The following is a 25892-nucleotide window of genomic DNA, read 5'->3' as shown; positions in this document are numbered from 1 at the left end:
TAGGATAACACCAAGTTTTCTTATATATATAACTGACAACTGATTACATGATTCTTTTTGAAAAGGAAATCAAAATAGACTCGGGTTACATCCCCCGGTCTTACTAGACTAGTACATATACAAGGTGGCAAAATTTTTCCTTCATTCCATGCGGTCTTTAGCCTTTCAGTTGTCTTGAAACTTGGTGTGAGTCTATGTACACAAAACGCTGATATAGCTACCTGTCACAAAAGAAGTACCTGCAAACACAAAGTCTATGGTGGAGGAAAAACTGGTGGTGGAGTCGGAAATAACAAGCTGATGAAGTAAGACATTCTCTCCTCCAAATCATGAACCAAACGGATAAGGAGATCAATCTGCTGCTCGAGTGTCAGCACTCGAGCTGGTAACTCTGCCGGTGTCATCTGTGGTGGTAGTGGGGGTAACGGTGGTGACCCTGGTGGTGGTGGTCTGCCGTCAGCAAGCTGCTAAAGCTCATGAACGCCGTGAGAAAGTATGTCAATCTGAGACTGCAGAGAGAGGATAAAGGCATCAGTAGAAATGCTCTGGTAGTGAATGGTACGGATCTGTAATAGGCATAACATGTGGTGGAGAATGTTGTGCGTTGGGCGGTATATGGGCATGTCCAGATGGTCCTGCCTCGTTATTATGGTCTGTATGTGGTAGGATAGGGGCAAATCGCATGAGTCGAATACGGTCCATAGATCCCTCGGAAACAGGGGCCTGACTAGGCTCCTCAGCAGGTAAGTGAGCTAGAGAATGTGGTGGTGTAAGAATGTGACCAGGTGCAGGGACAACTGGCTCATCTGGTAGGACATCATCCAACTCGACTGGGAGTAGTGCAGAAGATGTAACAGATGCACCCGTAGGAGCATCTGAGTCAGTGTCAGAATCTGAAGAAAGAACAATAATCGGTACTACCGGTGCAGCAACATCTAGAATAAGCAGATCATAAACATCCCCGTCTCCTAAGTCATCATCTATATGCTCCAGGGGAATCACCGGGACAATGTCGTTATCATCCTCGTCGAGGTCGACGAAAGGCACCATAGCAAGAGGAAGGACATCCAAAGGTATAATCTCGACTACATGTTCACCCTCCGGGTGACCTATGATAACTATGTCATTGAGTAGTGGAGGTACATCTAATACGTCATCGTCAACAATATCCCCTAGAAATGCGAATGGCTGAAAATCATCCATATCGCTATCAGATCCCGTCTCACTATCCGATGTAATAACCTGAACCTCCGGTATGTAATCATCATCTGAAGAAGGTGTCATAGGATCCACATCGTCGTAAATGTTGCTTCCTTCGGAGGAAGACATGATATCCTGGAAAATAATTTGTTCGACGTATGTATTAATAATTAATTTTTCAATTAATATATATATATACACAAAATGTTGAAATCACATAAGTTCATTTTAAGTTATTCTATTTGTGTTGTGCGGATTAACTTAATGTTTCATGTCTACCATTTAGAGACTAAGGCACTTAATGTCCTTGCTTGATTTGTATGATATGAATTTTGTTTTTGTTGTGCTAGACCTTGAGAAAAAAAATTGTTTATGCAATGAAAACTCTTGTTTTTGTATAAATTGTTTTCGTGAGAGGTTCCCTAGTGATTGTAGACTAGACTCGACAAAGAATCCTGGTTCACTACAATCGAAGCTCTGATACCAATCTGTCACACCCTGCTCGTAGCGGAAGCGCGAGGTGTGATCGGTTGGTTCTCATTGCATAATGATATAAGTAAACATACTAAATGAATAAAACATACTCCATTGCCATTACCATAATTGTTCAAAAGATACGCAACATACATTAAGTTTATAATTTACAAACCATTCAAAGAAAATAAGTTGTTATTATTTCATACATCCAACACGAAAGTGTTAAACATTAAGGCTTTGTCCACTATAACACCGCAAAGCGGCAATATAATAGATAAACCCTTCAAAAGATGGCATGGAGTCTTGCTACTTATTTCTTGAATTAGAATCCCTGACAAGGTCCACTAATTCCCTCAAATACATGTTTAAGTAGAAAAATCAACAAACGTTGAGCGAGTTCATGCAGTTTAGTTGTGTATGATACATCCGAAAAAGGTAGAATGTATTTGTATTTAAATCAAATATAGTATGAAAAGTGTCAATGAAATCGTGATCATTAATGTTTTGCAAGGACATTAATATGTGTGACGAAATAGGAAGCAATCCAACCCTACACGATTTTAATTGTATCGACGCCATGCCGTAGGGCAACAAACGCACTCTTAGGCAAATGAATGGCCATGGGTGGGGCTCGCCAAAACCCATTAGATCTAACCCTTTGTTCCTTGGTCCAAACTGGATTAATGGTGCTTTAGTTATGGCCCTAATTTCGCACATGATCTAAGGTGTTTCATTCCTTGACTTATCATACTTATTGTACATGTATTTTCCCCGATAGTTGTAAAGCTTGAGAAACATTTAAAATGAAAAGGGGACATGAACTCACAGTATTGCGTCAATGAGTAGAAGTAAATATGATTTCACGTGCGGTAGTCCTGAACAGTGTTGCGACCTACAATCGTTGTGATATTTGTTAGACACTTCGGTCTTTGTAAATAACTTGAGTACAAGTCTTGTGTCATAAATATGTGTAAGACTTGTATGTCTTTATTGTTCGTTGAACTTTGTATTAGATGCATTTATTGTTTAACCATTATATATATATTTTTCCAAATATATACATATATAAGTAATCGTGTATCTTGTATATCATATAGTCGGATCTGGTCCTCTTGATTTCGTGTCTAGTATGTATCAATCGTATACTTGTATTTCTTTACAATTTATGTCATTGGACTTAGCCCAAAAAATTATGATATTGGGCCCAAATAGTGTTGGGCTTAAATAGTGTTGGGCTTTTGGGCCCATAAGTTTGGTATTGGGCTTAGCCCATAAGTTAGTGATATTGGGCTTAGCCCATGTATTTAGTTTAAGCCCATTTTAAATATAAGTCCATTAAGAGGTATAAGCCTATTTATATAAAAATAGTCCATTTGAAAAATATAAGTCTTTCATAAAAACATAATAGTTTTTTTATAAGTTTCAAAATGTCGGAATTTCGTTAATGGTAACGTAATTTTTGTGTCCGCGTCGAAAGATCGTCTAGATGTCGTATTAAGTCCTCGGATTGGTAATATGTCCATAAGTTCGTCCGTCGTCCGTTTTGACCATAATTTATGTCCGATTGTTCGTATTTTCCGTAACATGTCTTTAAGGCATAATTATATGTAGTTTTGTAAGACTTTAATTATAAAGTCTCTTGAGTTTATTATTATGATTTTAATCAAGTTCCTATCTTTGATATATATAACTAATACACCAATTATTACATATCACATAACTTGTTAAAATAAACAAATATATATTTTCTCAAAAAAATATGTATATTTATCTAATCTTTTCTTTTTATAAAAACCTTTCTTTAAATCTTTGTAAATCTTGTAAAGATTTAACCAAAAATGATAGTTTTTATAACATAATGTTTTTAAGAAAATTTGCCATATAACCTTTGTTTTAAGGACTTTGTCATGTTTAATAAACATATCTTTTTCTTTTAAAATCAACATCAACAATTTACTCATAACGTTTATAAACAATACACATAAGATTTATAACATAACCTTGTCAAGATGATCTCAAAATCATGTAGTGTTTTGAACTTGATCATAACATATGTTAACTAGTTCAAAAACCAAGTTTACTTCTAGTTTTAACAACTTTTATAAAAATCTCATGTTGTATGTTACTTTTTATAATCTTGTAAAAAGTCTTGTTTTTAATTAAAAACCTTAGATACTTTAATTACACCATAAATTTTGATCATCCATTACCTTGTAAGTTTTTTTTTAAAAAAAAACTTTAACATATTCATGTATACTTGTTAGATCATATTGTTAGAACATCATCTAACAAGTTATACATGTCTTAATCATCTCAACAAGATCAAATATGCAAATAACAATCTTAATCACAACATAAACAAACATATACATATCATGATTTGTATTTTTGCTTCTTTCTATCTTCATATTATTATGTATAATTATTTTGTTTATTACTAGTTATAATAATAATCATAACATAAATAAGTAAGAAAAAAAAATTTAGAAGCTCACTTCTAGCTCTAGGCTAGGGATGATCTAGATGATCTTAAGAAACAAAGAAGATGAAGATCTTGTTGGTAGAAAACTCTTGGATGGATGAAAATGCTTGATTTAGCTTGCAAATGCTTTAGATCATCCTATGTTCCATGAAAATCCATGTTGATCATAAGAAAAATGAAGAAGATGAAGTGGGTTTTTGAAGGTGTTCTTGATGAAGATATAAAGATAAGAAGATATGAAGAGAGAGTTCTTAAGTGTGTGAAAAATAAAGGTGTAAAAGAGTTGTAATTTGTGTTAGTGATTAATGAAGAGTGTTATAACTCTTCCACCTCATGACTAACCCTTCCACCTCATAATCCACCTAAGATTTGGATAAGTATCCATTAATTAAAATAATAAAAAAACAAAGAGTGGGGGGGGGGGTCATTTGTGGTAAAAATTGTGATGGTAAATTTTTGTTAAGGTTAAAAGGTTAAAAGGGTTAAGTGCTTAGGTTTTTATATATTACCAAGTTTCAAGATGTTTCAAGACTTAGAATGATCACAAATAGGATGAAAATGACCAAAATAATGTTCACTAGCTCACTACATATGTCAAATTGTAGTTCGGATAGTCTTTTGTCGTTCGTTCCGCAAGAAGATAGTCGAAAGGTTTGCTTATGAAAGTTGTAGAGAAACATTCGGTTATATATTAATATGATGTTCCCTATGTATTTTCATATGGAATTTGAGTTTAACAACCCATTTTGCACTTTGTAATAAAAACACTAATGCTGAATTATAAAGTCTCTTGAGTTTATTATTATGATTTTAATCAAGTTCCTATCTTTGATATATATAACTAATACACCAATTATTACATATCACATAACTTGTTAAAATAAACAAATATATATTTTCTCAAAAAAATATGTATATTTATCTAATCTTTTCTTTTTATAAAAACCTTTCTTTAAATCTTTGTAAATCTTGTAAAGATTTAACCAAAAATGATAGTTTTTATAACATGATGTTTTTAAGAAAATTTGCCATATAACCTTTGTTTTAAGGACTTTGTCATGTTTAATAAACATATCTTTTTCTTTTTAAATCAACATCAACAATTTACTCATAACGTTTATAAACAATACACATAAGATTTATAACATAACCTTGTCAAGATGATCTCAAAATCATGTAGTGTTTTGAACTTGATCATAACATATGTTAACTAGTTCAAAAACCAAGTTTACTTCTAGTTTTAACAACTTTTATAAAAATCTCATGTTGTATGTTACTTTTTATAATCTTGTAAAAAGTCTTGTTTTTAATTAAAAACCTTAGATACTTTAATTACACCATAAATTTTGATCATCCATTACCTTGTAAGTTTTTTTTTAAAAAAAAAAACTTTAACATATTCATGTATACTTGTTAGATCATATTGTTAGAACATCATCTAACAAGTTATACATGTCTTAATCATCTCAACAAGATCAAATATGCAAATAACAATCTTAATCACAACATAAACAAACATATACATATCATGATTTGTATTTTTGCTTCTTTCTATCTTCATATTATTATGTATAATTATTTTGTTTATTACTAGTTATAATAATAATCATAACATAAATAAGTAAGAAAAAAAAATTTAGAAGCTCACTTCTAGCTCTAGGCTAGGGATGATCTAGATGATCTTAAGAAACAAAGAAGATGAAGATCTTGTTGGTAGAAAACTCTTGGATGGATGAAAATGCTTGGTTTAGCTTGCAAATGCTTTAGATCATCCTATGTTCCATGAAAATCCATGTTGATCATAAGAAAAATGAAGAAGATGAAGTGGGTGTTTGAAGGTGTTCTTGATGAAGATATAAAGATAAGAAGATATGAAGAGAGAGTTCTTAAGTGTGTGAAAAATAAAGGTGTAAAAGAGTTGTAATTTGTGTTAGTGATTAATGAAGAGTGTTATAACTCTTCCACCTCATGACTAACCCTTCCACCTCATAATCCACCTAAGATTTGGATAAGTATCCATTAATTAAAATAATAAAAAAACAAAGAGTGGGGGGGGGTCATTTGTGGTAAAAATTGTGATGGTAAATTTTTGTTAAGGTTAAAAGGTTAAAAGGGTTAAGTGCTTAGGTTTTTATATATTACCAAGTTTCAAGATGTTTCAAGACTTAGAATGATCACAAATAGGATGAAAATGACCAAAATAATGTTCACTAGCTCACTACATATGTCAAATTGTAGTTCGGATAGTCTTTTGTCGTTCGTTCCGCAAGAAGATAGTCGAAAGGTTTGCTTATGAAAGTTGTAGAGAAACATTCGGTTATATATTAATATGATGTTCCCTATGTATTTTCATATGGAATTTGAGTTTAACAACCCATTTTGCACTTTGTAATAAAAACACTAATGCTGAATTTTGCGGAAAAATATTAAAATGGACACTTTTGGTGCTTTTTGGCAGTTTTCGGGCAGTTTTTGTGCTATCGGACATTGGTAACGTTTTCGACCAAACCATTGTATTTCCTATCAGGGTTTATTGTATAATTGATGTTGGACTTTCGTCTGAGTCCTAAAAATATCGTTACACTAGTTTCTGCGGATCCTGAGTTTTGTCAGCACGCTAGTTTACGAGGCACTACTCTAGTTGTTTCGATGCATTGTTTACACTGTTTCAAATGTAACCACTAAAAATGAATCATGTGCATCATAAATGAATATTCCATAAGTATTCTAAGATGTATATCATGAAATCATGCATTTCGGATATTCAAATCACGTATTTGTATAATGTAATTTATTGCTTTAAATTTAAGTAATTTACCAGAAAGTGGCAGTTGTCACACAACATGTCCAAGGAACTGGACTTTGCAAGCCAAAACTCACACTTGGAGAATTTGGCGTACAATTTCTCCTGTCGAAGCAGTCCTAAGATATACCGAAGGTTCTTTTCATGCTCCACTTGGCTATGAGAGTAAATAAGTATGTCGTCTATAAAGATAATGACAAACTTATCTAAATATGGCTTGCAGACTCTATTCATGAGGTCCATGAATGTTGCAGGCGCATTAGTGAGCCCAAAAGGCATCACTAAGAACTCGAAATGTCCATACCTCATTCTGAATGCCGTCTTCGGAACATCTTCAGTTCGAACCTTGAGTTGATGATACCTAGATCTCAAATCAATCTTTGAGAAATAACTCGCTTCTTGAAGTTGATCGAACAAATCATCGATCCTGGGTAAAGGATAACGATTCTTAATCGCTACCTTATTTAGTTCATGGTAATCAATGCATAAGCGCATTGATCCGTCCTTCTTTTTCACGAACAGAATTGGAGCTCCCCAAGGTGAAGAGCTAGGCTGAATGAAACCCTTTTCCAGTAAATCATCTAACTGAGTTCTGAGCTCTTTCATTTCAGTAGGTGCTAGATGGTACGGAGCTCGTGCTATAGGCGCAGATCCTGGAAGGATATCTATCCTGAACTCTCCTTGCCTCTCAGGAGGTAATCCAGGTAATTCGTCAGGAAAGACATCAGGATACTCTGAGATGATTGGAATGTCTTCAATCTTCCGCTTTGGGTCATTCACAGTCACCTGCGCCATATAAATGACACATCCACTTAAGCACTGGGATACTTTGAGAATAGACACATTGCTGGGCAACCCATATTGTGTATCTCCTTGAATGGTGACTGTTTCACCAGAGGGGGTTTTGATAATGACAAGCTTTTTATCGCAGGCAATTTGGGCTTGGTTATGCGACAACCAATCCATGCCTAAAACTATATCAAAACCAGCCAATTTCATTGGCAGGAGGGATAGCGGGATAGAATGATTCTTAATGGATATGGAACATCCATCAAGAAGAGTTGAAGCTGATTCTAAGGTACCATCGGCAAGCTCTACCTCATATTTTATGTCTAGAGTCTTAATAGGCAAATTCAACAACTTACAGAACTTATGGTCTACAAAGGACTTATCAGCACCGGAATCAAATAAGAATCTAGTATAAATATTATTGATGAGGAAGGTACCTGTTATGACGCTCTCGTCATTCACCGCTTCCCTTGCTTGCATCTGAAACACTCTGGCATTGTTCTTCTTTGCCTCTTCAGGCTTCTTTGCGTTCTTGGGGCAGTTGGTTTTAATGTGCTCTTTTTCATTGCAACCATAACAGGTTGCGTCTTAATATTCCGGCATTCAACAGACTTGTGCCCCTTCTTTTTACAGATCCCACATGGTTTGGCCTGTGGGTCTCGATTGCACTTTCCAAAGTGCCATTTGTGACAAGTCTTGCACCTGGGCTTATCGCCTGACTGTCCCTTTTTGGAACTAGAGTTCCCCTTGCCCTTCTTGTTCGATTGAGAAGACTGTTCATCCTCTCTTTTCCTCTTTCCCTCTTCAGTAGTCTTCTTTGCCCGACTCCTCATTACATCCAAAGTGAGGGACAATGATAGATCCACAGCGGATCTATAAGTGGCTGGCTTAGAGGCCTTAACATTTCCCTTAACTTCAGGGGCCAGACCACCAATGAAACGCGCAATGTGTTTAGGCTCAGGAGTGACTAGATACGGTACAAGCCTTGACATGGAATTGAAACTAGTCACATAGGATCCACAATCCAGATCCTTCATTACAAGGGTGAGGAAATCAATCTCTATCCTCTCTACTTCGTGCTGAGGACAGTAAGTGTCCTTCACCAAGTCAACAAACTTTTCCCACGAGAGATTGTACAAATGAACTTTCCCGGTGGACTGTACTAGCGCTTTCCACCATGTGAGGGCATCGCCCTTAAACGATTGGGATACAAACATGACCACATCCTCCTTAGCGCATCCGCTAATGTCTATCACAGTCTCCATCTCGTCTAACCACTTCATACAATCAATCGCCCCCTTTTCTCCTGTAATCTCGGCTTACAGGAGACAAAATACTTGTAGGTACAACCCTTGGTGTGCCTAGGGGTCGGCTCGAGAACTATCTGCTTCTTGGGTTCACTACCCTGGTTAGATGAGTGCTGAGACTCACCCTTCTTATGAGTGTGTGGTTGAGAATGGGTTTTTGAATGAGTTTGAGATCGAACAACACTCGGCTCTTTAAACTTAGCATCTACCGCCTGAGAAACTGCCGTGGTGATCAGGGCTTGAAGTTCGGCACCAGTGATACTAATCCTGGTGTTGCTTCTGCTGGATGACTGTTTGCTTCATCTGAGCCAACCATTTCTGAATACTATAACAAACAATAATAATATCTAAATTTTATATAGATTCATCGTATTGATGATCAGATGGTCATGGTATTATTAAACCATTTAGACCATTTTAAGTAGTAATTTAAAATCAAATAGAATACACTATTCTTTATGCTATTAGGCAGGGGAAGATAGAATTTCCACAACTGCAAATGTCGTGAAAGACATTTTATTTATCATTAAGCTCGTCTCGAAGGACATTTAAATAGCTTAGGAAGCTTGTCACAGGGACGACTTATGATCTAACCACCGATCTCGTGGATCAATGATCTTTTAAGGGTCGAACAAAGTTCATTGCCTTATTGACAAGAAGTTTATAAGTTGAACTTTCGTTGTCATTATTACACCTTTGCGTATAAGCATACATCTCTAAGGGATGTCTTGGTGTACACATCATATTAATGTTTATTAGCCATGATTCGCATTGATCATATGGGCTATATGTAACTTGGAAAGATCCAAGTACTTTTTGGAAGCTTGTGTGGTTTCTCGTACCGCACAACTAGGAATGTCAATATGTTTTCAGATGTTAACAGAGATTTGCTATCTTAAAAAGGTTGTACCATCACAGCCAATTAATACTTTGGCTAGGTTATACCTCTAAGAGTTTTCTTTGGCGGATCAATTATAAATTGAAAAGATACAACACGATGTAATAAAATACATAATTAAAAACCAAAGATAAAACTTCATTAAACTTGAAACAAGTACAGGTGCCCTAAACGAGACTTAGAAAAGACAAACTGCCCACGCAGGGGCTTACAGAAATAAGAAAATAAGTCCTCGCAGGGACTTTGATACTGAAATTAAACAAATGTCCACACAGGGACATGATTACAAACAACCAAGAAAATTTAACAATCCCCTACTTCTTCTTCCCTTTGATAAGGTTTGCAAGGCCCTTCATGAAGCTATTATGCTTCTCCTTGTTCTTCCTAGCCTTGTGTTCAACCCTATCTAACCTCTCCAGGATTTCCTGAGTCTGTTGCTGCTGTTGTAGCTACTGAGGAGGAGGTTGCTGGTACGACGGGTACTGATAACCCTGAACCGGGTATCCAGTTGGATGAGTCGGAGGGTAAGAAGAAGGGTAAAGGTGATAATACTGTGTAGCTGTAAGGTACGGGTCTTGAGTTCCATAATCCGATGGATATCCCGACGTGTTTTCAAAAAGATTATACTCAGTAGGACCTGGCTAGGTCGGGATAGGGTTATCAAAACCCATAGGCGGCTGAGGTGGTGCAAATGAAACTGGCGGAGGATCAATCTCAGGTGCCGCGTTCGAGGGCCCACCCTTCTGGGGGTCCTCCGGAATAGGGGATAAGAACTCGAACCCTGGGGAGAACTGAAACGAGGTCCTCCCCACACGGATATACGTGCGTTCCTCCTTTGCCTCGGAGGCTCGGAAGGTGGTTGCGGTGGCTGCTGAGGTGGCTCCTCAACAGGAAGTGGTGGTGGTGAAACAGCTTGGAGTTGGGGTTCAACCAAAGGTGGTTGGGCTGGAGAGCTATGGTATGATGGGGTAAAGAACCAATTATATGTGGCCATTTTCTCTTGAAACGAGTCGGGCCCATGGTAAGGTGATCCCTGAAATGGAGATTCACTTGGTATGCTAATTGGGTGGCCCGGTGTCTGCATCTCCGGATCTGGATCATCGTCCATTTCCATCTCCTGAGAAAAATGGTCCTCAGGGCCCAATGGGTTGTAGCCAAGCAAGTTGTTAACATAATCGTTTGAGTTGAACTGTCCCGGAGAGTAGAGGGAATCAGAATGGTGAAACGAATGGGAATGCAAAGAGTGGTGCGATTGGTAAGACTCGTGAGAATCATGAGATTGTTGAGAGTGGTGTGAGTGTTGGGGCTCGTCTGGAACTAGCGGCCCAAAAGACGGGTGGAAAGAAGGTGAAGAGCTTAGCGAGACAGAATGTCTTGCTGGCTCAAAAGGTTGAGCCCACAGATCGTGAGAGTCAGAGGTAGAAAAGGACGCCGATGGAGTGCGTCTATGAGATGGTCCTGCTGTCGACGGTCCCCCTCGCATGGGAACTTTGCCTCTTCCCCTTACTCTTGGAGGCATGTTGATGAACTTCCTGTTAAAACAAAAAAAACAAAATAAATAAAACATAATAACAACAAAGGAAAGTTAAAGATATATCCTAAGTCATTTGCCTAGACTCGAGAGTCTAAGGAATGTGCTTATTGTGTCATTGAGATTAAACACAAAAGGTTAGTGTTTAATTCACTCAATGTTGGCTCTGATACCAACCTGTCAAACCCCGATATTTCCACATATTATCGGTGGGCCCGGCGAGGAATATCGTGACGTAGTTGATATCATCATTGTCAATACGCACAATAATATAGCACAGCGGAAGTGGGTAAATAAACTATTACAAACCATACTGTCTGAGTGTTCGAGTATATGAATAATACAGACGGGAATGTAATAAGATCCACAGGAGGATCATAATGTACAAAGAAACAAAAACTACAGACTTCAGGTATCTTATGGATTTGCAAAATCCTCTATGACACCCTATAGCTCCAGCCTATTTCGAGAAGTACCTGTCAATCAATCTTTAGGAAAATACGTCAGTTTACACTGGTAAATACAATTTAACTGACTCAATTTGAAAACATTTATGAAAATTGATTTAGGTGCTCATGGCACAAAATCATTTATAACTTGGGACAATCTTTATTAAAATCTTGTATACAGTTTTACATGTTTGTCATATATGTGGGGCCGGTTTGTAAGCCGGACATGATTAACTGACTCACCACTTATAGAACCCACAAAGGAGTTATCCCCAACTTGTGGGTAATTTAATATTTAGCATTTGCATCTGTCGGGTGCATGCTTGCACCCCGTGCATAGGTCGTGGCCATTATTAACTTAAATGAGCCAAGGATATCCAGGACATGGTCGTTAACCCCTAAATGTTTATGTTATCAAACAATACGGATTAAAACGGGTTATGCGGATTTATTAAATCACAATCCGACTAAATAATCCCATACCCGACCAAGCGGTATTAATATACCGTATCCCAAGCCCGTATAAGGAAAATAAGTTAAAAGTATTTACCTGGTGATAGCAGTAAAATTCCTAAGGTTCTTGAAGGTACTTTTTACCGGAAGCTATTTAATCTGTATAAAAGATTTAATTAACCTATTAGGATGCTAACGGGTCTTTAATTAAGTCAAGGACTTAGACCGGCTAGCTAGAAGGAAACCTTGCGGTTCTAAACGCTAGATTAAGCGGAGACCGGGATAGAATGTGATTTAGACCCGACAAGCTTGGATACTTGTATAATATGGGTAAACTAAATACATTCTGGAAAATGAGAATTAAATGATAAGGTTAAGCCCGTTTCGGCTATTTTACGTAAACTAGTCACGTAACCGATCCGAATGCATAAATGGGTAACAAGTAACCAAATGAATTATATGCAGGTCCTAATTGTTATTATGCTTAAAATATGTTAATACATCATTAGGATGTTAACATATATGCCCAAAAAGTATTTAAAACCATTTTAAGTCCCGTAAGGGCATTTTGGTAATTTTAATACTTATAAAAGAGATTTTATAATAAACTGAAGTTCTGGTCCTTTCTAATCAGTAAAAATATTTAATTTATCTCATTACATCAGTAAGATATCACACATATGTGAAATTTACTATTTATGACCAAACTATGCCCCGAAAGGGCATTTTGGTCATTTCACAGAGGCTTTTAAGGGCATTTTTGGAAACCTGAGTTCATAACTTATACCTACTGTAACAATATTTAAATTTGTTTAAAATTTCAGTAGGTAACAAGTCTTAGATGTTAAATATGGTTTTAAACCATACTATGCACCTATTTAGCGTAAAACTCGCTTATTGACGATAATCAAGATGTTTTATGTAAATCTGAAGTTTTGATCAGTTTTGAATGCCCAAAATAATTTATTTAATATATGAAATCAGTAGAAAAAGGTTTCGCATTCAAATCCTTTGTTAATATTATTTTATGCTTAAAAAGGGTATTATCGTCATTAACCGAATCATACAAAAACTCTATGTTTTAAACAGATAATAATCTGACCAAAAATCTTAAAATTTCCTAAAAATAACATCTTAACAGTAGGCAATGAGTTTTGATTCAAAATCCGAGTTTAAACATGCATTATGCAAGATATCGCAAATTAACTAATAAGAAGCTTCTAATTACGATATCGAGCATAACTCCTATTTGGGACCAAGAACTGATGTCAAATTTTCGTGGCAAGTCTAAATATCAGTAGCAAAGGTATTAGTCCATTCACATTGCTAAAAATCTCAGTTTTATGCAAAAAGGGCGTTTAAGGCATTATTAAGGATAATTACAATCAAGTGCATATAATTCAAACCACTAGGCATCATGCAATATAACTCCAGAGGGTTATACTACTAAGTAATGTGGTCCTAGTGGAAGCTTAAAACATAGGAGAATTAAGCTTGAACGGGTCAGAACTGAAAGTCAAAGCAAAAGTTAAGCTTTTGCGACTTTCGGTTATAAACTGACCTTAGACTATTAATTGCCGGGTTGGGACTGATAAAACATGTTTACTTACTAATTACCAGGTCATTAGAATGTTAAAATAATATTTAGAACCTTTGGTTTATTAGTTTTAATCATATTTGCAACTTCTGTCCAGTTTGACTTTTTGTCAAACTATTTTGACCCGACAGTTGATCAGTCAAACGAGAATATTAGGAGATGCCCTTTTAAGGGTTAATCACCTATACTAATGTGGTCTTATAAATACTTTCAATTTAATCAGTAGTTAAACCACATGAGATTAAAACGAAAGTCAAACTTAAATTACGTCAAGTTTGACTTTTAGATAATTAAGCTAACTACAATGACTAATCAGGTAATTAGAGGCTTACTACAGGTCCAAGCAATCTTTTCTACACTTGATAGTCTTCTCCAAGTCCTTGCAATGCTCCAGAAGATGATTTTGAAGATATTTGCAAATGAGGTATGAGAGCTCAACTCAAAAGTCCTATTTATACTTGATCACAAACTCTTGGATCAATCCCAGCTGTTATGGAAGGCCCTAGGATCACCCCAGGTGTCCTAGTGGTTTGTATATACCGTCAAATGATCCATGGTTCCGAAAATTATGAGTTTAAGTCGGTTTATCAGCTTAACATACATCTGTCCATAACTTTTGCCCAGCGACAAGCTTACGGACCGTAAAGGAAAGCTCTTGCGGTCCGTATCCTTTGCTTTACGAACCGTAAGTCCAAGCGTTTGCGGTCTGTAACCGAACCTGGTTTGCATCGCCCAGTTACCTCTTTACGGACGTAAGCCTAGGGCCATACGGTCCGTAACCGATGACCAGAAGACAAAAATTTTCTAACTTTTATACACTTCACCATGCATTTCAATTGTCCGAATCTTGAAGCAAAATTTAGTGTAATAGTCCAAATGATCAGTTCTGAGTGCCCCTAATAACCATGCCATGCAATGTGTCCCCTTGGAGTTTTCAAGAGTTGGCAACATATGAAGAAATTGTCGGTATTGCACATGAACTTCATACTCTTGAAAGGTTCGTTAATTCAACACAATTTCAACCGGATAATTATGCATTCATTATCAGATTTGCATGAGAACGTATTTATAATTATACAAAGCCTTGTGGGCATTAAACGGTCACTCAGAGGTATAATTTAACATGTTGACACGTTTTAATTCCCGAAGCCTTATAATCTTTAGATTACATTCACACGGTTCGTCATATTCATTTAATCTCTTGATTAAGAATATATCTTCTGTGTAGTGTCATTCAAAGGCCCAAGCTTGGTATGTTGACATTTAAGTCCTTCACAAAATTTCCACGCGTTTAAAGTTCAGGACACGTGTCTATATATAATTTGGACACGTTTTTACGTGGTGTCACAAAACCACTCATGGATCTTTAGATCTATAAGATTATAACTTACTTTGATCTTTATTTTTCAAGAAAACACCCATTTATTCAAGTTCATAGTATGTGTGGATGATTCCATCATCCACAACATTCTTACTTTTTCCATCTTGCTAGTTCATATTTTTAATCATGATCTAGCAAGACCATGTGATGATCCATATCATTTCTACTAGCAAACAACATTCAACAAGCATCATAACACAAGAATATCATGATTTCATCATCATTTTAACCATACTTCATCGCTATGTTAGTTGATGTTCAAGACTTTGTTTATGGTTCTTTAGAGTTCTTATCGTTTTGATCTTAAACATCATTGACCACTTAAACAACATGTAAAATGCAAGGATCTAAGTGCTTACCACTAGCACAAGGCTAGGGGAGTTCAAGAGTATAAAAGTGGTGGATAAAAGAAAATGAGAGCGGTCCTTGAGCTTCCGAACACAGCAAGCTTGTTTGTATGATCACTAACACCTTTGGATGCCCTTGGAATGATTGAAGAAGCTTGAATGATGGTGGTGGTGTGTGGTGTGGGGGTCGGCCGAGACCAAAGAGGGAGAGGGAGAGAGAGTTGGTGTTTGATGTTGTGATGAGAATGAAGTACCTTAACCCCTTGTGCCATCTTATAACCCATCTTCATCTTTAACCCTTGTGTATTATGTTTCTTAATCACCAACCATATCAAATAAAATACTAAACAAATCCATGGGTGGGGACACCCATGGTAACCGTCCCGGGGGGGGGGGGTATAGGGTTGGGTTTTAAATGTCTAGTTACTAGTTTAGTTAGAAACCAAGTGTTTTAGTTAGTGGGTTTTGGTGTGTTATTAAATATATAATGTGTTAGGGTGTTCGGGGATCCTAACTGGCTCAGAAAAATAAAAACAATGTGTTTGACAATATTTTTGTGTTCCGGGTAAAGTCCGGTTGTTCGGTTGGGTGTTGTTCCGTTAAAGTGCTTAATTAATTAATAAGGTGTCTTTGATAATACTTTTAATGACACTTTTAATTCCCAACACTTTGGAAGGTATGTAGGACCATTTTGTCAAGTTTTTGCACATAACTAGGATAGTTAAATGCTGAATTTTTGTTATTAAGCGCAGAATTCTGCATTTAGAGTGTGTTTTAGGCATTTCCCGGCACTATAACTATCACCTAGTGACGCAGTTTTATGGTCCTCACTTCCCTACACTCCCTACTAGTGTAGTATTCTATCTCTGGCTCATACTGGCCTCAAAAACATTGTCTGTCTAGGTGCTGGCACTGTCAGCATGTCTCTGCGCTCAGTGTGCTAATTGTGCTTTGTGCATCAAGTTTGTCACTAATGTTTGTATAAAATAAATGAAGTGACAGTATGAAATGTGATGCATATGTATGTATGTAACAGAAATCAGAAAGCAGTTTAATCATAGTTGTAGTCAAGCACAGACATTAAGCACAAATTAAATATTAATTAATTATACGGATACCTGTAATTGTGAGGGTTGTCACACCGGTGGGGATGGGGGTTACATTTCTAGGGGATGTTGGGGTTGGGGTGACCACTTGGCTTGGCCAAACGGTTTGAATTTAAAATTCAAACTTTCAAATGGCCCGCTATGACATGGCGGCGTCAGCGAATATGAGGCCGCCAGCTAGGATGTCACGACCGCCCCACGCCCGGCTTGAAGACTATGGGGTATGGGGCTTGGGTTGGGGTGTGGGTTGGGGGAAAACGCCCAAGCCACCACACCGGGTGGGCTTGGGTTGTGGCGTGGCCCTTGGGGCTTGGGTTTCAAGCGGGGCGTGGGGCGGTCTTGACATCCTAGCTGACGGCCTCCTATTCGCTGACCCCGCCATGTCATAGCGGGCCATTTGAAAGTTTGAATTTTAAATTCAAATCGTTTGGCCAAGCCAAGCGGTCACCCCAACCCCAACATCCCCTATAAATGTAACCCCCAACCCCACTGACTACCCCATCCCAAACCGTCACTATCCACCGCTACCCCACCGGCTACCCACTTGATCCCACGAACCCGCTACCCCACCGACTACCCACTTGATCCCACGAACCCGCTACCCCAACCCTAAGAAGATGCATGTTGGACCCACGAGGAAGAATTGGCTCTCGTCACAAGCGTTGTTGACGCTATGAAGGGTCGGCAACCCGGCCAAACACGATATTGGCCGGAAGCATTCGCAACCTACAAAGAAAACGTTCGACATGACCGCCACAACCTCAACGCGTGCCAACATAAATGGCGCAAGCTACGGCCCAAGCTCGATCGTTTCAAGGCTTACTACGAAGCCATTCCGAGCGGCGATTTAAGCCACGAGGACCGGGTGGCGGTGGCGAACATTGAATTTCTAGGCAAGGAGCGAAAGGCGTTCGACAAGATCGCCCTTTTTGAAATTTACCTAACGCTCTAGGTTTTTTATTTTGTAATTTTTAGGTATTATGTAATTTTTAGGATTATGTAATTTTTAAAAATCTAATGAAATTTTAGGTTTTTTTATAAATGTTGTGTGAATTTTATAAATTTTTTGTATTTTTTTAATAATCTGCTAAGCGGTGCACCCGACCCAAGCCCAACCCACGCCTCGCCATACCCCACGGACACGTCACTAGGCGGTGGGGGGCTCCAATTCCAGGTGTCAACTCATGCCCCAACCCAAGCCCCATCATACCCCACGGTCGAAACCCAAGCCCCAAGGGCCACGCCAGAACCCAAGCCCACCTGGGGTGGTGCTTGGGCGTTTTCCCACAACCCAAGCCCCATACCCCATAGTCTAACCCATAAGAGTTTAAGTTCATTTTCAAAAATAAATGATTAATCGGACTTGTTTTTTTTCTTTTTGTAGTATTTTCGGGGAAATTATTAGGGTTCTCTCCTATTAGGTAGGGATGAGCAAATGGTATGGGGTACCAGTACCCAATTCCCGGTACCACCACCGGTACCCACATTTTTGGTTTTTTGACATCGTAATTACACGTATCGGTTCGGTACGGTACCGGTATTTATCGACTTTTACATTCAAATACCGGTCTGTGTGGAAATGATGCGGGGCTTTCGTCACGTTTTGCACACCACCACAACCCATGGGCTAAAATTGTACACAGAATAGCGCGTCATGCGTTACTGGCATAGCAAAACATCCAGCTTATAAATAACTAAATAAGTAACCATGAACCATGAACCACTAACCAGTGTATAGAACGTTTCACTCAAGAGTCAAGATTTGAACGTTCAATCATCAACAAGAAAGTTCACTCATTAAGATTCAAGAAATGATGGTGAGGAAATTTGAAGAGATTTAAGCTTAACAAAGAAGTATACGCACCAGTTGCACGTAACAAAATGATATTTTGTTAATGCAAAGAGAACAGTTTAACGTTTGAAAACAAGTTACAACCGAACCGGGCTGCTTAAAAGTAAAAGGAAACGACAGTGGGACTCGAACCCCGGTTCTCTCGTGTGTACGTGTGTGACTTAACCAAGTCGCCCGGCTACGGGTTTGCGAATATCACTGATCCATAATGTATTTAAACAAAAACAGGTTCGAGCCATAACCCATACAAATGAACCAACTGCCTGCCCGATTACCCCATACGGATCGTATACGCGTATACAAGTCGTATACCAGCACCCCTGGCCCCCGTATACAGGCAAACCCGCGTATAAGTCATGTGTTTGGGTTGCGGATATGCCCTCCGTATACGGGTATACGCGATGTATAGGGTGACTGCCATACGTGGGGTATACCGGTATACGGGGGGTATAGCCGCCACCCTAAACCAGGCGTATACGTATACGGGAATACAAGGCGTGTAACTTTTATTAAATGACGGATGTGACACTGATTATTCCCTCGTAATTCGTTCTTCAATACGGAACGTATACCCGTATATGCCCCGTATACAAGGTGTGTAGTTATTTTGCTTGGGTGTCTTAATATCCTCACCCATTATATATATGCTAAAATTTTTACTGGAAAAAACAAACAAAAAGTTAAAAAACTTGTGGATAATTCAGAAGCCAAACAGTCCCTTACTAGGGGTGTTTTTCGGGTTTTTCGGGTTGGGTTGTTCGGGTTTTTAGCAGGAGAAAAGTGACCCGATAACCGAACCATTTAAAGTTCGGGTTGGTCGGGTTCGGGTTATTCGGCTTTGGGTTAGTTCGGGTCGGGTTGTTCGATTTTCGGATTTTATATGTAAAATGAAAAAAATATATGTTTTTAATAAAATATCATCCTAGGATTAGGTTCAAACGTGAACATTTTCTCCAGCGTGAACTGTGTGAACTTATCTGGGCCCTTGATTTTGTAGATGATAGGTCTTAGATCAATGGCAGAATTGTAACTAAAGGTTTAATAAATTTAATTTAAATTTTAATCAAAAGGGTAAAATAGGGAACTTTCATATTAAAGATATGGAAACTAATTAAATTGTAATCCCCTAAAATCCCTATATCAGTTTTAATATATTCTAACAAACACACACATACACCGCACACACACATATCCCCCAGACGACGGCAGCAGAGCCGGTGACGGCACGGCGGCCGACCACCGTGGATGGTGGTCCGGCGAGAGCTTACACTGGATGGTGGTCCGGCGACGGCACAACGTGGGACGTGGATATATTCAACAAACACACACATACGCCGCACAGACATGTTTTACCGGAACCCTAGCGCCGCCGACATATCAGCGCCGCCGGCCACTTCCATCTTCATCACCGTCGGCCACCACCATCTTCATGTTTTACCGGAACCCTAGCGCCGCCGTTGGTTCTTCTGGAGATCAACAATCGCGGCCTACCACAGGTATGTTCAATGGTTTTTCATGATTGTATATTGGGTTTCACTGTTTTTGATGATCTTTGTGATAGAATCAGGTTAGTGATGAAGGAACTTTATGCTGTAATTTGTTTATTTCACGGTTGTTCTTTGATGCTAAAAGCAATGTCAATTTGAGGAATTCAATACAAGCACGGATTCAGGTAATGTGTGGTTTGATTCTATGCAGAGGTGGCAACATGCCCAGAACATTTTTGATCCATATATATTTATCACTAATTAATGTGCCACATATATGGTTTGATTACAGAAATTATATTATTTTTTTTATAAAGTGATTTATGTGGTTTTTTGCATTACGAGTACAACTGGACGAATTTCGCCGTGATCTTTTGTAACCAACTAGGGGTAGGGGTGTTTAATATTCGGGTAAAACCAAATTCAGAATCGAAATTGTTACGATTACAAACCGAGGTAACAAAATTCAGATTTGGTTAGGTTTCTTTATTTCTTGGTTTAAACAGAATTCACATTAAAGGGTTTTTGGCCTAGCGGAACGACGGTATTTAGGTGTGTAAAATGGTGCCCATCTCCAAGAGGTACACATGTGTATAGCGTTTGTTTAATATCTCAGTTTTTTTTGTGTGTATTGAATGTATAAAGTTGTTGATGTACACTTGTAAATTATGCAAAGTATAAGTTGCTGAGTTTTTTTGTTCAATACTTTGATTTTGCTCTATTTTTAAGGCGATGTACACATGTGTATTCTGATTTTGCTTGTTTTTAAGGCGTTGTACACATGTGTATTCTGATTTTTGCTCTGGTTTTAAGGCGCTGTACACATGTGTAATCTGATTTTTGCTCTGGTTTTAAGGCGCTGTACACATGTGTATTATGATTTTGCTCTGTTTTTAAGGCGTTGTACACATGTGTATTCTGGTTTTGCTATGTTTTTAATGCGATGTACACATGTGTATAGCGTCTGTTTTTGTGATATCTCATTTTTTTGTGTATTGAATGTGTAAAGTTGTTGATGTACACTTGTGAATTATGCAAAGTACTAATTGCTGAGTTTTTTGTGTTATCATAGGAGACGTCGTAAACGAGGAAAGTGGAGATGGAAGGTCGATAAGGATGATTCACGTATGAGGTCGATAAGGATGATTCACGTATGTTTGTTTGCTTGGTCGATAAGGATGATTCGGCATACAACGCGACGAATAGTTGTAAAAGACTATGTCTTTTTTATTTTTCCGATTATGTTGCGTTTATTGTTTTCACGAAACTGGAACTTGTAATTGTATGTTTTTTTTTGGTTTGGCAAACATTATGGAAATTGTTATTTGCTTAATATAAAATAGGTTTACAAGTTTTGTTTGTTTATATGTATGTATTATGTAGCTAATTACACATATGTACCATGCTGAGTACACATGTGTACTGTTCAATTCATATCAAAGTACACATGTGTATACCGTTGAAATATGAAGGTTATGTGAATCTTAAAAATCATAATCCGAATTCTGGTGGCGAAATCTAAAAAATAAAAATGAAATAAAAGATAATGTGGATAATGAATTTAAAATAGGAAAGATGTAACTTCATTCAATTATTAAAATAATGATTTAAATATAATTTTTTATATAATTACAATCATACCCTTAACAACTAAAAAGGAAATCAATGGTCCAGATCAGTTCACGCAGTTCACGCATGGGATTAGGTTCACGCTGGAACCCTACCCTATCATCCTAATGTATAATCCTACTAAGAAAAATGATCAAAATTTAAACATCATCTTAATTCTTTAGATAATTCAAATTCCAATTCCCCTAGTTCTATTCCATTATGGCTAAACGAACGCTACTTTAAAAAGAGAAATTGTTCCTACTAGCTTCTCGTCAACTTCCATGACAAGGATGGCAGCTAACTCTCTATCTCCTTAAACTGCAAACAATACAAAGATATAGAAAACGTAACAACCTTAAAATGTATAATGTAACAAGCTTAAAACAGTTTATGTAACAACCTGGATCCTCCCACAGCATGTCCATGGTCTCAATTGCATATTTACTCTTATGTGGGTAAATATGATATAGTTACTCAACGTCAAACACATCTAGTATCTTCTTTGAGTATTTTTCATATGCTATTTGTGGTTATTGATAAAAATAATACCACTAAAGTATTCTGGTGTTGTGACTTATGTTAGCCAAATGACACATAACCAATCACTTCCGTTTTGGTTTTGATGGCTTCTTTGTCTGTCGACCTACAGGACTATAAAAAACTCTCGTTTTTATCACCCGTCCCGTTCTAGTCGTGTGACGTGCTTCTTCGTCAACCAAACCAGCACTTCATCCGGCACTAATCGAGTTTTTGATTAATCGGTCCGGATCAACCTGATACTCGAACCAGTACGACGAGCATATTAGAGGGCAGGCTTCTTTATTCAGGTGGAGCTCGTCAGACGCTTTTAGATTAGGCACATAAAACCAATTTCTCTATTCACCCAAGGGAAACGAAGATATATCGGGATCTTCATAATGATGATTGGTGGCCAGGAATGAAGCAAAGTGTCGCTTGGTACGTCGAGCGGTGTTTGACTTGAAGGAAAGTCAAAGCCGAGCACGAGAAGACACATAATTATATTCCGGGGTGTTACATTGGGGCTCCTAATCGGTAAACAACCAGTTATAGTTTGAATGGTCTAAAACAACCGGACCATTCAACCCTCCCCCTTCCCCTTCTCCCGCCTACTCCATCTCCGATCGATCACCATGCGCCTGCCTGCTGCCACCTGCTCCTCTCACCTCCGACTGACGCCGGCTCCTCCTACCTCCGACTGACGCTAGCTCCTCCCACGTCTGGCCTCCGTCCAACGCCGCCTCCATCTTCCAGTGCCAGCCTCCGTCCAGCGCCTACTCCTTCCAGTGGTAAGAAAAACCGATTTCCCTTTTCCTCCATTTTTTTTCGATTTTTTCTACCTTGTTTGCAAACAGGAAAAGCAAAAGTATTGTACCAAGTTTGAAAATTGTATGTTAAATTCAAGTAATTTAAGGCAAATTATATGCTTTTTTTTCTTGAGATTTTGCCTATCGAGATTCTTGTTTTATCAAATTTTGTCATAGTTTTGAATTGGGTTCTACATAAGTACATTTTGCTTGTTCGTTGGTTGTCAATGTATAGCTTTGGTTGCTCTTGAACGTGAACTTGAGCTTGCTGTTATGTATGGATTGCTTTCTGGTCACTGAGTTATACTCTCCAAGTCATTGGTTGGATTTCAACTTGCTTATATATTTTAATTTCATTTTATGGCTTTAATTTTGGGAGGTGGTTTGCTTTAATTTATCAATCAACTAATAAAAATTGGGTTTTTTTAATCATTCTGTTTGTGGTTTCTTGAAGAAGGACATGAGAAATTGTTATGGTTTTTTAAACTGTAAAACTATTTTTGAATGTTGGTGTGGACTGCCGTTCTTTGTCAGTAGAGAGAGGACATAAAAAACTAAAAAATAATAGGTTTAAACTATAGGTATATTTTTTACTTTTTCTATTTTCTAAGTCATCTTCTTTTCCTTCTTCCTCTTTCACCATTGTTGTTTATCCACCCAAGAACAGAAAAATGTATATGACGAAAAAAAAAAACGCATATGACACAATGTATCTTTAATGTTCTCTGGTCAATTGCAGGGTCATCCTCTATAAAAGGCTCTCGATGAAGGACAATGTAGAGGACCGTCCGCCGAGGTGTATGGTGGGCCTGTGCCCACCCGACTAACCCTCTAAATCCGCCACTGAACACAGGTGACAAGTCCCTACTAAGAAACATGATTCATGTCAACTAAGACATGATTATAGAGTTTTTTTAATTCGTTCGAAAATTGGATTAATGTTGGGCGCGCATTCTCAGATTGTTATATCTATCCATTTTATATATGGTTGAAATCATAGAAGAATGAAAATCCAGCTAGGTACTTAAGACTATGTAAACATAACGGGTATACACAACAAAAAGAGTTTTAGTGATGATATGTACGCTACTCTTCATAAATGGTATGACAAAGCAATAACAAAGAATATAAGTGAACTATGATTAGGATAAAGGGAAAGAGATTTTACCAAGAATTTCCGAGATCACCGATTCCAACAATGAATGGAAGATAGAACAGCCATGGAATCTTGTAACAAAAGAAGCTCCCGCGCACACACACTTTCATGGCATAGGTTTGTAGGTTGCGAGGCCGGTCCAAACGCTAAAACCGTATGTGGTTACGAAGATCAGAAAACAATCAGTGTGATAGTTCGGGTTGAACAACGAGGGATGCTATTGTGGATGGCAAGTCATGTGGTGGGGAGGAATTTAAAGTGTGACAGTAGGTTCGAATGCAGTCACGGGTGGAATAGTTTTTAGTAGATACTTTGGCAGCTTTCATTTGAATGCGTTGATGGATGATCTGGAAAATTCAATACATGCATTGATAATAAGTAAAAGGATGCACATTGTCAGAGAGTGATTTGAATGGGTAGAGTAAAAACAATTTATGCATAAGTTAAGTTGGTGGAGTAGGAATCTAATTGCACCAGTAGTAATTGGCGTGTAGTTGAGAAACAAACAAATGAAAGTTGAAGTTGAATATTGTGAAGAATGTAAATAAATATTTACTAACCTCACTTCAAATATGTAACATACATTAAAATCTTTCCAAAAATCTCACTTCAAATTTATTTAAATATTTTGTTTTTACGCTTTGTCAACAACATATACTTTCTAATCAAGTTTGTTACTTTATAAAAGTGTTAATTATACAGATACTTCTTATGTTTTATTGAAAATAACACCTTAAGTACTATTTTATTTTTTTAATACAAGGTTCTATGGTTTCGTGAACACATATATATCTTAACACGAACACATAAAAGAGTCAATGACTTTCAAACGTGTGATAAGCTTGCAATTTTTGGGTTGAAAAAATCCCGGCCAAGTTTAAAAAAACGTTGGCTAAGCCGAATCCGGCAAACAATGCCTTTTTTAGAAAAGTGAAAGTCAAACTTTGTCTATATTTGTAAAGTTCCATTTAAAACCTCTATAAACCATGCAAAATACTAGGGGGGGGGGGGGGGGGGGCAATTCTGGCCCGAATTAATAGATTTGGATCGTTTTGGGTCTTTTAACTAACGGGTCCAATTGGGTCATCCCCTAAAACACAGAGATATTTCATAGGTCAAGGCTCTGGTTGTAAAAAGGAACGGGTTATGAAAAATAGAGACCAGGATTTTTTTCCTAGTCAAATATGAACCCATTTTGGGGATAGAGATGGAGAGAGAAAATAAATTACTAAATTTGAGATATCGCAGTAAGCAGATGAAGTCAATAAAAATGGGTGAAATTACATACTCTTACGTTTGACGACGAAGAAGAATAGGTTTCTTGAGGAAGGAACTACTATTATCTCTTGAATTTGCCCATTTCACAATCTTATCTATCAAATCGGCTTCCTCTTAAATCAGAAACGGATATCATAGGGAAGACGCGGATTCTACAAGATTTTGTGCAGAGGGGGAATAGGAAAAAGCATAACAACGAATAGTATTGCTTACCTGTCGCCAACATCGGCTCCAAGCCTCATGACCGGTGACCCTATACCGTGGATTGGCATTCAAGTTTTAGGCCCTATACCGGTGGATTGGCATTCAATGTCCGACCATACTTGGCCCAGAGTTTAAAATGATAGATCAATGATACAGACT

At 37.7% G+C, this 25892-nt stretch overlaps 1 protein-coding gene across 7 annotated transcripts; it reads right to left on the bottom strand.

The window, feature by feature from the left end:
• Positions 1-25892, bottom strand: LOC110885148. 7 transcript variants are annotated; one of them, XM_022129990.2, is made up of 4 exons: positions 25540-25890; positions 24264-24598; positions 2504-2569; positions 1-1335 (listed from the first exon to the last, which is right to left on the bottom strand). In XM_022129990.2, the coding sequence occupies exon 4, from the start codon at positions 1327-1329 to the stop codon at positions 532-534; it is 798 nt and encodes a 265-aa protein (XP_021985682.1). In that variant the 5' UTR covers positions 1330-1335; positions 2504-2569; positions 24264-24598; positions 25540-25890; the 3' UTR covers positions 1-531. The 7 variants fall into 7 exon arrangements, 5 of the variants coding, with proteins under 5 accessions (XP_021985682.1, XP_035839826.1, XP_035839823.1 ...); XM_035983933.1 differs by lacking the exon at positions 2504-2569; XM_035983930.1 differs by lacking the exons at positions 1-1335; positions 2504-2569 and adding an exon at positions 10074-11488 and having other exon boundaries at positions 25540-25892.

Source organism: Helianthus annuus, chromosome 15, assembly GCF_002127325.2.
Source record: "Helianthus annuus cultivar XRQ/B chromosome 15, HanXRQr2.0-SUNRISE, whole genome shotgun sequence".
Lineage (NCBI taxonomy): Eukaryota > Viridiplantae > Streptophyta > Magnoliopsida > Asterales > Asteraceae > Helianthus > Helianthus annuus.
The sequence above is the reverse complement of the archived record's forward strand: the minus strand, read 5'-3'. Positions and strand labels throughout refer to the sequence as shown.